Below are 13167 nucleotides of genomic sequence, written 5' to 3' on the forward strand. Positions count from 1 at the left end.
TTGGACTTGTTTACATCAGAACCCTTCATTATGCCAACAGTAATTCGAATGTCTTTGAATATGTTATGACACATAAAAATAACACAGAACACAACAAAACTAAGTGTAAAAACTTTTAATCACAACCGTACATAAACAAAAGTTCTTACACACGCACGTAAGAGGGCGCTGTAGCCAATCTCGTGTTTCAGGCCAATATTTTGATGTGACTGGGGTTAGGTAAACTCACACTGATTTGTTTACGGTGGTGTTTTGCCCCTCATTGTTTCTGCAGGTGATTACTGTATACACATCATAAAGTTATTCCATAGCATGCTTCTGACCCAAGTTAAGATTTTGTGATCATCTTCAGAATGTGCACCGAGGCAAGCAGTCTTTCCAACTGACATTATCACCTCCTTGGCAATATTAGCTTTGACTTTGAAAAATACAATACTATGGAGTATAGCCGGATATACTTTATTTTATAATTTGCTACATGGGACAAGTTATCCTTCAACTTGTATTTAGAAACATCTTATGTTCCAGGAATTGACAGCAATTTCTCTACAAGCAGAGGGGGCTTCGATAAAACTTTAATCCAGTGACTATAGTTGGCATTCTGCCAGCCTAAGGATTCTCTTTGTGACTCTAGGAAATTTTACATGTAACATAAGATTTCAACAAGCTCCTCAAGTAGTTGAAAAATACAGAAGGTAGAGTGACCCATACATTACACCTTCCATCCCCATTTAAGGGAGAGTGTGCCCCAGGCACAGAAATTTGATGTATTATAAAAATTTTATACATGTATTAAAATAGCGTCAATGACGCTGTACCTTCTCTAATGTGCGGCCAGGTCAGGTAATTGGTTGTTGGCATGGAGTTGTTGGTAAATAGTTGATGATGTAGGGGCATGAGGTGGGATATGGACCCAAAGAACCCAAAAGATGATTAAATACATCAATCAAAAAAATTCTAAGCTACAGTATAAACTGCCTAAAGATAGTTCAATGTGGAAAAAAGTTAAATAATTCAGAAATAAGAATTAACAGTCCAAAATAGTAATGACGCACTTCCCTACTGACCTGAGTGCATGTGATATACACAACCTGGCATCTGTAAATTAAATGTATACCAAGTGATCATTTTAAGTCACTTTTAACTGTTTTTAATGGATTTTCCAAAGAGTCCTATGGAAATGATGAAAAACGCTTATCTGGTCTTGTGTTTGTAAAACCTCATGGCTGATAATTGTCATAGTATTGAAAAAAATTGAAAGTGAAGAAATTACTGTTTTTAATAGGCATATTTTCCTTGAAATACATGACCGTGTAAAGAATATATGCTAAAAATGTTTAAGAGTAAATTTCTTTTCAAAAAAATAATTTAATCTGTGACCAAAGGATTTTTATTCTTTGAGTTTACAAATTCACACATTGCAATTTGTTCAATCATCTTGAGCAGTGCAAAATTTATAAAATGACTGAAAAACAAAAAAAAATTGGCAGAATTACTGTCTTTGTGATGTAAAATTATGGGTTGACATCACGATAATTGTTAATCTGTTCGAAGTACTACTATACTTTAATTAAAAAAAGAAAAGTTCATGCAGAAACGGTAACATATATTGTCAGCAATTGCAGTGTTAATTTTGACTTTACTTTTTATTTTGACTTTGCCGGATACCAAATATATAGGGCGAAATATTAAAATCAGCCATGTTCAGCAAAATCCACACAACAGCATTGATGCTTTTCTAATTTGATTTGATTTGCTTAATATGTTATCCTTGTATGACAGTCAGTACAATATGGAACTTGAACACAACACAGTGAATAAGTATGCTGTAAATGAAATGGTGTGGCTGCATCCACATGCAGCAATAGAAGTGCCTTTGTCTCTCACCCCTCATTTCCAACCTGTCCCATCCCTGAAAAATAGTTGGTCTTATATTTATAATGTTAATAATTTCTGTATTTGTTAAAATGTGCGCATCTCAAAAACTTTTGATCATAAACATTTTCATTGTTTTTTATAGCTGACCAGTCAGTTAACCTGTTTATTTTGAATATTTGCACATTTTTCCTCAGTATTTGACATTTTCAGAATACCTTCAATCTGTCATTTTCTAAATGTTTTAAATGCTCCTTTGTGTGGTCAAGCTAAAATTCCACAAGCATCAAATGTGGTACTTCATGTAGGAAGGTCTGCCTCTAGAGGGCGGGCATCATGAACAGTGTTTGTTAGCTATTTCCTCCACATAAACTTCTGATTGTACTGTAAACAATGAACATGGCCGACGTCCGATTTTCCTGTCTAAAACTTTCACTCATTTTCGTTCATATGACTCTGAAACTCCAGGAAACGATTGGGAAGAATAACTTATCTTGAAATATTGAGGTACTCGCCGATATTTTGCAAAATTAAATGAGAAAAAATGCAAGGAAAATGCCGACAGGCTTACACAATGACCGTTTTCAGACTCAGAGGCATATCTGCAGTTTATGCAACAGGCCCATATCACGTGAGGCCATGAGGGGATATCCACGCAACTCAGTACCAAACACTAGCGCACACAGAGTGAGCAAACACAAAGTAAGTACCCCTAACGTCAGCTCAGTAGTCTGTGATAGATCGTAGTCAACTAAGAAACCTTGGAGAAAGGCTTAACACTGTGGCTATGCCGCTAAGTCCCTTTTGATTTTTGTCACAGCTCAAAATCGTTCTCTTACACCTCAACCTGAGCCATAAACACCCCCACCAGTTTATGATATGACCCATCATAATGGTATGACGTCAACGGATCTTGACAGACGGAAGTCTTGACAGACGGAAGAAGTTGACACAAGCATACTGGTATTCAACTCTAATATCTTCTATGTCTATAAATAGACACGAGAAGGTAAAAATTGCTTCTGATGTTCAATTACAATCACTCCCAGATTCACTGTCTGAATAAGCTCCAAGAAGACTCAAGGAACTTGTCTGTGGTTTTGAGATATTTTGTCCATCTTTTCTGTCATCTGCCTTTTTCTTTTCCTCCTTTTTATCATTCTTGGAAACAGTCTCCTTGGATTCATTCACTGTTTTTTTCTCACAACTGTTATCATTTGTCTTTCCATTGGACAAGTTCGTTTTGTTGCTTTTGACCTTCACTAGGGACGACAGTGCCGATTTCTTTGACAGGCCACCGACACTCCGTTCCCATGACAATGTCTTCTGCTTCTTCAATGGCTGTGACGTTGACGCATCAGAATCCTACAGACAGAGATGCAATAGAGAAGATTATAAGATTTAATCAACTGTGTTCTCAACAGCTTCATAAAACAGGTGATCAATTTACATAACAATACATAATATACATATTTCTTTGTCATGAAAATGTATTCACGTAAGGTGATTTACATTATGAATAGACTACTTGAAAAACAAAGTGGAATTGTGTGTTTGCTGACTTTCACGCCTATGTGAGCACCTACATACCTCTGTCAGGAAATCAGTTGGTCTCTTGTTGCTCCCTGCTGCCATGGAAACACTTGGGGTGTGATCCTCATCATCATCTTCCTCCTCCTCATCATCCAGTCTCTTGATTGTGTCTCCATCAGATCTTCCAAATATTGCCCTGAAAATGATAAATTATACTCAGAGTTGTAAACACTTTTCATAAGTCAACTGTCTTCGCTGAGGGAACTGCAAGTACCCATGAACATAAAGAGAAACTAAACTGATGGTATTTGGCCTACTACCTGCATTCAAACATGGCAAAGGTTTTGAACACTTCTATTTTCTACAGAAGGAAGAATGAGTCTAGAATATACCACAAAACATTTACCTATCCATATTGCATTACTTGTATGATCAATACACAACAATTACATACAGTTACTTACACACACATACATACACACATACATACATACATATACACATACATGTACACACATACATAATATACATACATACATATGTACCTACACATACATATATACATACATACATACATACATACACATACATACATACATACACACACACACATATATACAATGTACACACATACAAACATCCATATCAGTACATACTTGTACTAAAATAAACCTGTGACTATACCTGCCAAGTGTTGCTGAACAAAAAACAGACATATTTATACAAAACCATGGCAACAACAAAGCTGAACCAACCAATTTAAATAGGATGGGAGGGATTTCCTTTTACTTCCTGGCAGGATTCTCCTCATTGGAGATTTTGAGGAGAGGACGGCCCCTCTGATTTTTCTACAACAATATATTCACATGCTAACAGTAATCCCTGTAGCTTGGAAATACACAGAGGACAGCCAGTTTACATAACAATTTATAATATGATGCAATTTTGCTATGAAATTGTATTCTTTGTATGATTATTAACTTATGAATAGACTGTGGGGAAACAGAGTTATGGCCCCACCCTCAAATCCCCTTGCTCTGATTAACCATACAAAAAAAACAATGCATTTCACACAAAATGATATGCAAATTATGCATTGTTATGTAAATTGACCACCACTCTATTTTTCTCAACCATAGAGAACATTGCATCATACCTGACTTCTGCTTCTTCTTCATCGGCCATTTTCTTTAATATTTTTTCCTGATCTACCATCCATTTCTGTGCCTTCATTTCGATGATAGCGGTGTGGTCCACGTTTCCATGCCTCATATTCAAATCCCTCAGCTCTTCCAGGTTTTCTATGATTTCCATTTCCATCTTGGAATCCCTGGTCCGGTTTTCCAGGACCTTCATGGGATTGTTCATTTCCTCTTCTTCCCTTTCCCGCTTGATTCTCTCCTCTTCCTCCTGGATGAGTTTCTCTGCCTGGAAATTCCGGGTGGCTCCTTCTTCCAGGGCATAGTCTGTGTTTTCAGGATCAGTCTGGAGAGATCACAACATGGAGTTATTGAAAGTCAGATCAGTCCAGAGAGATCACGGCAAGAAATTATTCATCACAGGATCTTTACACTTCAAAACTTTAAAGGGCCAGTAGCTGCAATTCTGATTTTTTCGCGTTTTTTTAATTTTAATTTGAACTTCACCTTCTTGCGCTGTTTTACAAGATGCAGAAATCCAGCATCATGACACAATAAATGTAAAGGGAGACCCTAAAAACAGAATCATATCACTATGAAAAGTCTATGGTGTAGTGTTTACATGAACATGTAAGTCAAACTGAATAACCCCACGAAAATGAAACGCCCCGTAGTGATGCTGGGAGGTTGCTGCTAATCACTCAAAATTACACGTGAAATGCCCTCTTAGTAATTTAAAGTATTATATTGACTCCCTTGAAAATGTAACCTCATTTCTCGTTGGGTGATTGCTTTAGCATTAATTCAAAACATGGTTGGGTATGAAATTTCTCTGCAAAGAGGTTTTTGGAGCAATCTATTCATGTTCATATTGAAACAATCTATTCATATGTTAAAAGCTGTACAGAAAAATAAATTTTCACGACAAAAGGACATGCAAATTGTGCATTGTTATGTAAATTAACCACCCCTCTGTTTTCCAAGTTATGGACGACACTGAAGATGCTGTTATGATTTAACCCTTCCACCACCATGGTTTAGCGCGATTCCATTGTTTTCTGCAGGAGAGTCAGACCTCTAGACAGGAAAATGGGGGTGTACGCCTCAAAGTTAAATGCTTACCTTGAAAGTAATTTCTGCGACACATCTGGGACATTTGATGTAAAATCTGAATATAGCTAGGCCAAGGTATGTCTCTCCTTGAACTGTCTCTTTCCGGGCGTTGAACTTCTTGCCTTTGTAAATATATTCATGGCAGCTTTTACACCTGTCCAGTATAAAAGATAACCAGCGTCTAATACCACTACACATATTTGAATTTTCTTTTGAGTTTTGTCCATGGAAGATGCTGTTGTTTCATGAAGTACACAACAAAAGTACACAGTGGGCCCTAAAGTATTAAACATACAATATTTTGAACTCCTCGAGTCTATTTCAGACTTACTTTTAAGTTTGTTTGAGTTAGTCCTACACAATGTAGATTGTTGGTGAAATACAAAATCCAGACATCCAGGCAGGTCACTTTGTAAAATTGCCTGTCCCTAAAAAAATAAATAGTACCTGCCCAAATGTATATATATATATATATTGCATGCACACACTGAATGATCCATGTGTCTCCCTTTGATCTAAGCAAATCAAAGATTGGTAATCATTTACACCCGACTGAGAAATTTCACCTGCAATGCAAAAACATAAGGCTCCTGGTTGACATGCTAGTGCCTGTTCCCTATGCTGGCCCTGTACGTGTACCTCACTGGTACATGCCAGTGTTCTCCACAAGGGGTTTTTGACGGGCGGTGCGCCCGGCTTCTTTTTGTCGCCGCCCACCTTTAATCTCGCCCGCCCCGCCTTTAATCTCGCCCGCCCACCTTTGTTTTCTGTCGCCTAAACTGTTTTCACAGTTAGTTGTCCAAACAATATCTGAAAGCCTATTGAATAAAAATGACAGCAACTGACAACGTCGTGTAATAAAGAGGGACCGTTCACACATCTGTCGGTTTCTTTTGCGACTGCATGCAATCCTCAATGTTCTCCCACAGGCCCCGACGGCCCCGATCGTTATTTTTTTTCGGCCGATCCTGTTTCATATCCGCCGGCGCCGATACTCTTTAGTAAATGTGGTTGAAGACCTATGTTTCTCAGCGGCGATTTTGTCACGCTCTTATTTCAGCAAGCTTTTCAAGTGTGAAACGGCTGTAGTGCCGATGAACACTGGCTAAGACTTCAATTCAAAAAGCTTGAAATGTGTTAAGCTGCCGACCGTACCGTACAGACACCGTCCATTTCATACAACGGACACGGTACACTCGAAGGCTCGGTGTTGCATTTTTGCCAGCGGACACTCAGTCAAAGCATCTATGCTATTGTCAACTGCCATTGCCGCCAATGTCTCGTACTTGTAAGGATCCGAAGGTCAGGAAAAGTGATTTCGATCAGATCTGGCTAAAATCGTACGATTGGTTGAGACAAATATCAGATGCAAAAAAGTATGGTACTTCGCTGTGCTCGGGTCGTTCCGTATCCGAGCCAAGTTAGCCATTTTGAGATCCGTGTACGTCCACATGACGTTGAAGCCATGTGTGTCATTTCCTGTCACGCATTCGTAACTTGCATGGATTCATTCGATTGACTTGAGAAGCAGTTGCGTTTGATCAAGTTTCAAAATCCGTGACCGTTTTAAAATATCAAAGGCACAATGAAATGAAGTAAAAAGAAACTGCACGAGCTAAAATCATCATTCGTGTGATCATCCGAATACAGCAGCTATGTACCGTACATACGGTTCTGTAGGCCTACTTTATAGTTCAAAGGTCGCGTGTGATCGAGATCTAGTGCGCCAGCGTGCTCCACACAAACATGCATGGCAGCCTACGCCGCGCAGTTGTCGAAGTTTTGTACGTTTGCCGAACTAAGAGTCGATGAAATTTCAAATCTTTCTCTTGGAAATACTTGGTATCATTTTTTTCGGGCCTCCCTTTATTATGAATTGAGTTTTAAAGTCAACGTATGTTTCTCTGCAGGCATGCTCCGCTGACTCCGCATTTTATTCAGTCCCGTATCAACTTGTCATGGACGTAAAAAAAAGACGTTCATGGCTTTACCAATCCGGCTACAGACAAACATATAGTAACAGAGGGTCACATGAAAACGTGCCACCATTTGCCACGATTATTTCGAACACTGCATTACTTCTCATGTAGGCCTACTTTTGAATTTTCATGTTGGTATTGTGCAATATATTTACTAAATTGTGTATTGTTTGTATTAGTTCAATGTGTTTTTTTTTTCACTTTTGATGTTTTATTTATTTAAAGTAAATAAACAGGATTTAAATGTAAAAATAAATTGTATAGCTTGCCATTAATCACTGCTGAATGGAGAAAAATATTGAGAATGTCAGAAGTATATCTCATCACTGGAGTGCCTTGTGAATAGCCTGGTGATATGTAAATTGTATGCAAATATTATGCAAATACATATGCTAATTAGCCGCCCGCCTTTAATTTTCATTTGTGGAGAACACTGTATGCCTTATGTACAATTCTTAGAGTCAGTGACACAGCAATTTGATTTATGATGGTGCACTGCAAGAACTAGACATGGTATATTGTCTGTGTATACCATGAATTATTTAGCCATCATTCTGTAAACTGCTACTGATACACATTCCTCTGCCAAAGAGAAAAAGTTCATCCTATTTTTGAAAACATCTTATAGGATGGGAACCCCCAACACATATTGGGATGTTCAATGCAAAAAGTCATGCTGTTATCTCCATTTCCTCTTACATACATGTAGATTGAACCAGGCTATTGAAAATAGTGGGAAAGCACCATGGTCTGGTCGTGAAGGGGTTGGATGGACGTCTTACCTCATGTTAAAAGGAGCCATTAATCTGACTGTGTACTGTCGATCCTTAGCAAGTTTTAACTTTGGGATCTTAGATGGATCAAAGTCTGGAGGATAGTATTTCTGAAATGGAAAAAAATAAGTGTTAGAAATTATGAACTACAAACTCAATGAATATAATACATTCACTGAGGCATATTTTGATAAGTTTAATAACAGAGACGAAAGTATGCCATCAGTACCTGGAGGACTAAAGATAAGTGGATGCACCTTTAGTTGAATTGTCAACTACAAGGGATATATTCCTAGGGGCTCGGATGGGGGATGGTATGAGTGCACTCCTTAGGTTACTAACAATTCAAACTAAATTTCTTTGTGTCCATTAATCTTCAATCTTGCCCCAGTGCCAACATGTCAAATGTATTAAAAACAATGGGAGGGGGGAGAGGGTGTTTGTCGGAATTTTGTACTTGACTTGTGAAACAGCTACGAGATATGTAGAGACTACAGGGACAATTTCCGCATGTTGGTCTTTTTTACCTCCATGGTCTGAATTTGTGCATGTTGGATTTAGGAGAAAACAAAGGACAAACTATACATGTTGTAGAGGGACAAAGTTCAATGGTATTTGTGAAACATGGCGGTAGATTCGACCATGGTGATAATGTGTTTTACCTCTATCATTTGTACATTCAATGCCTTGATGAAGCTACTACCTTCATGATGTAAAGGGAGGTATTTTTGTGCGCCATGGATTCTAACTTGAAAAATAATATCATATTGCCCACATTTTGGATCTACTTAATATATCCATTATAATTGAAGAAACATCGAGATTACGTTATTTCAGCTTAATGTCAACAAGACTCTTAAAGGGGCCAGTAATGCTAAGTTTTCATGATTTTTCATGATTTTCATTTTGTGTATCAATCACAACTTCTTATTCTACTCCCAGAGAATTTTGAAACACCCACTATTCAGCTTGTCAACTCAGCGTCTATATGTGTAAAATGTACTTTTATTGATTACATTTGAATTCTGGTCCAGACCAGAATTCACTTGTCAAACAATGACAACACAGTTTACTCACTTACAGGCTGGGTTGACAAGCTGCATATTGTATATATCAACATGCTTAGGGGAGTAGAACAAGAGATTATGGTTGGCATTATAAACAAAAAAGAGAAAAAAAGTCATCAAAAGCCACAGGAAGAAGTACGTTGGTGGTGAGATGGTGCTCCCCGCACGCGTTGACAAAGTTTTTGGGTTGCTTATCTATATATTAACTATTTTTGACAAAAAATTGATATAATGATGTGGCAATCGATAATAATACAACAACTTGCTGCGGATCCGTAGCCCTATACCATTCCCTGGCTGGATGTGTTGGGGGACTCCCCCAACACAACCAGCAAGGGAGTGGTAGGGCTACAGATCCGCAACAATACAACAACAAACATGTTCTCTTCCCTGTATGTGGCTATGATCGACTGCTTTGCAGTGTTGCAGCGTACAGCGTAACATAACAACGAATAGCGCAAATTTGATGTTTGCGACGTCTTTCCAGTTTGCGGTAAGGATGGCATATTAATCAACTACTTACGTTCAAAACTTTTCTTTCTGACATGGTTGCTCAGGTTACTGAAGATCCTCTGAAAGGCAGAATAACCAGAACTCCGACAGTATTTACAACAACGCCAAGAGTGTACACACACCGGAAGTGAAGCTTGCGTACCCTCGTACTCCGAACGCTCTGTAAAGAGCTCAGTGTATATACCTGGAAAACCAAATCAGATACGTGATTTAAATTTTCTCCTCTTAGACTATAAGTGCAGCCTTAACTCGACTGTTAATAAACCCAGCGTCGTTTCCGTCACCGTGAAAAGATGAACGTTGCGCTGACGTTTGCGAATGTAAGAAAAGCTGAGGTTAAAGGTCGCGACGCTCGCGGCAGTTGTGACCAGCGCCATCTTACAAAAATAACATGGATACCTTTGTTTTCAAGATTGACGAAATACATTACGTTGCACTTGAAAGTGTCCTACAAAAGGAAAGATAATATTACTACCTTAAAAAGTCTTATCACTGTTCACATTTGCATACCACTCTTGGCTGACAAATTGCCTCATGTCTCGCTATAAAAGTCGACAATAAGTAATCTGGTGTACCAATTTCATGTGACAGCCAAGCAAAACTAGAACTATAATTTTGTAATGAAAAACGAATTAATGCTGCTCATATTGTTTGTGTTACATTTTCATCGAGATTATAAAACATAAACATGTACTCAGTGGGGAGTCAGTGATTGTCATGAAAGCCCCGATATTTCGTCATAATATCTACACACACGTACCATACACTGACTTGGAGACTCAGCCTTCCGTATTCCGCCAGTACTTCACAACTTGACGTAATAAGTCTCACTCAAGTTATTTCTTACAAAAGTTTGATTAAATTTTTGCAATATCCATGTATGTTATCTTCGGAATGTAGCTGAATAGATAAGCATTACAGTAAGTGCAGCATTAAAAATGTTCTGATTACGATGGAAGGATCAAATTATTTACTTTACTACAAAATGTTCGCACAATACTATATGCCATGTTTTTGTCAGCAGTAACTACCTTTCCCCTGGTACGCCTGAAGAAAAATGTGAAGCTCAGGTATTGGTAAACACTCAAGCAAGTTATAATAATAAATGACGAGTTGTTGCTTGTTGTCGGTTGTTTAATCACTCGTCACATTGTTTACCTAATGTTCTCAGTCTGTCATTGGTCAAATTTCTCGTTTAATTTTATCTCATCATACCATCCGTAGCTTCATCTTAGGTCTAATTTTATATTCTTCGGGAAATGCAACTTCCTAAATTTCATCTCACCTATACACAAGCTGTAGTGAAGTAAAAATGTCAGCAGGTTTCAAATCTTTACCACTGTCAAAGTCCAATTGCCTCAGCGCGTGACTCTTTTGTTCAATGCATTGTTTTCTCATGACCTTTTCACCTCGACAAACTATTGAGATAAGGAAGAATAACAAGACTACCACCACATGAAGAAATGGTTCTCGAAACAAATTTGCTGCAATTTGAATGTTCCAATAGGGATAAGGTGAGAATTTTGACGTCTAGTGAAGCATGTACACCCTTTTGTACACCTGTTCTATATTTGTGAATGTCCATCTTGTATGTCTTGGCCTGCCATTTTTGATGGTTTTAGTTCTTATATCATTTTAATGTCCGGGTTCAACTGAAGGTGCCATAGTGTCAGATTCAAATACAAAGGGAAGTGACTTACGACAGAATTTAGCATACATGATGTTTATTAATAGAGTCTCGGCACTTACTTATGATAACCTCAGTCTGGTAACCTCTTGATCACACGATGAACTTTGACATTCTTTCATTGCCGCGGCAGCACTTTTGGAAACTGTTATGTTCTCAATAGACAAATAGAGGAAGTAAAACTGTGTAATGAGTCACCGAGCCAGTCTGAAAATGTTGCGAATACTTTTACGATATATTAACAAACTCTTTCCCACAATTTCAGGGACAAAGATTCCGATTGTGTTTACACATTGGCCCTCACAGACAAAAACACACACAGCAGGGATAATTGTTAGACAGAAAGAAAAAAAAAGAGAGGCAGATACGTTGATTATTTGATACACATACAAAGATGCATAGATACATACATACATACATACATACATACATACATACATACATACATACATACATATATATGTATTACAGACGTAGCATTCGAATTCATAAATAGGCTGTGAACTGAAGAAAAAACTGTTGATGTGGGATATGATGTTCCTCAAATGAACATACACTATAATTTGCCATGATTCTGTATTGACATGCATTGCTCTTCACTGTATCTACTACACGCTATTCAGCTGGCTGCACATTACTTCGTTGTACTGACTGTACGTACTGTACTGTTTTACTGAGCTGTACTCTACAATACTCTACTGTACTCTGCTCTACTGTAAGCATTACAATACCGCACCGTATCTGTACCAATCCGTACCGTATACCTTATCCGACTGTGTTTTACTGTGCTATACGGTACTGCATTACGCTATTCGTACTGGACTGTACGGCCCTACACTGCAATGCACTGCACTGCACTTATACCGAGATGTACTGTGATAAAGTTTACCGTATTGTACTCTTATACCATTCAACTGTACTGTACTGTACGTTATTTTGATGTGCTGTGCAGTACTGTTACAGTACTGTACTGTACTGTACTGTACTGTACTGTACTGTACTGTACTGTACTGTACTGTACTGTACTGTACTGTACTGTACTGCACTGCACTGTACTGCACTGTACGGTAGGGCTGTTAGATTGATAGGTGGTCGCAAAATCAGATGTTACACGAAATAATGAAACGTTTCCCATATATTTTTGGTCTGTATTAAGTTACATTTTATCGACAATTCTTCAGCGTAGTTCAGAATTCAGAACAAAAACCACTTACATGTCAAATAAAACGAAGTTAATGCAGTATTTAAAGAGAGTAACTTTCTTATATTAGATTTGTCAATACAATTAGTTTTCTTCTTGTGTCTTCTTCTATGTTTCATACAGCACTCGGCTTGTAAACTATAGTGGCTGTAATTTGGATCAAGTTTTCGTTATTATTTTTCTATAAAACAAGGAAAATTTTGTTGTCTTCTCCCTGGTGTAGCCATACCGAGTATTCGCCCTGCCTAGACAGTATATGCCTGCAGTGTGCTGTTTTGTTGTTGACA

At 38.0% G+C, this 13167-nt stretch overlaps 1 protein-coding gene across 1 annotated transcript; it reads right to left on the reverse strand.

The window, feature by feature from the left end:
* Positions 1–101: 101 nt before the first annotated feature.
* On the reverse strand, positions 102–10334 carry LOC139119016 (splicing factor YJU2-like). The gene is made up of 6 exons (XM_070682632.1): positions 10003–10334; positions 8422–8522; positions 5670–5814; positions 4565–4893; positions 3466–3604; positions 102–3240 (listed from the first exon to the last, which is right to left on the reverse strand). Exons 1-6 carry the CDS (start codon positions 10024–10026, stop codon positions 2905–2907), a joined length of 1074 nt encoding a protein of 357 aa, XP_070538733.1. The 5' UTR covers positions 10027–10334; the 3' UTR covers positions 102–2904.
* Positions 10335–13167: the final 2833 nt, after the last annotated feature.

The sequence above is a fragment of the Ptychodera flava genome, chromosome 2, assembly GCF_041260155.1.
Source record: "Ptychodera flava strain L36383 chromosome 2, AS_Pfla_20210202, whole genome shotgun sequence".
Taxonomy (NCBI): Eukaryota; Metazoa; Hemichordata; class Enteropneusta; family Ptychoderidae; genus Ptychodera; species Ptychodera flava.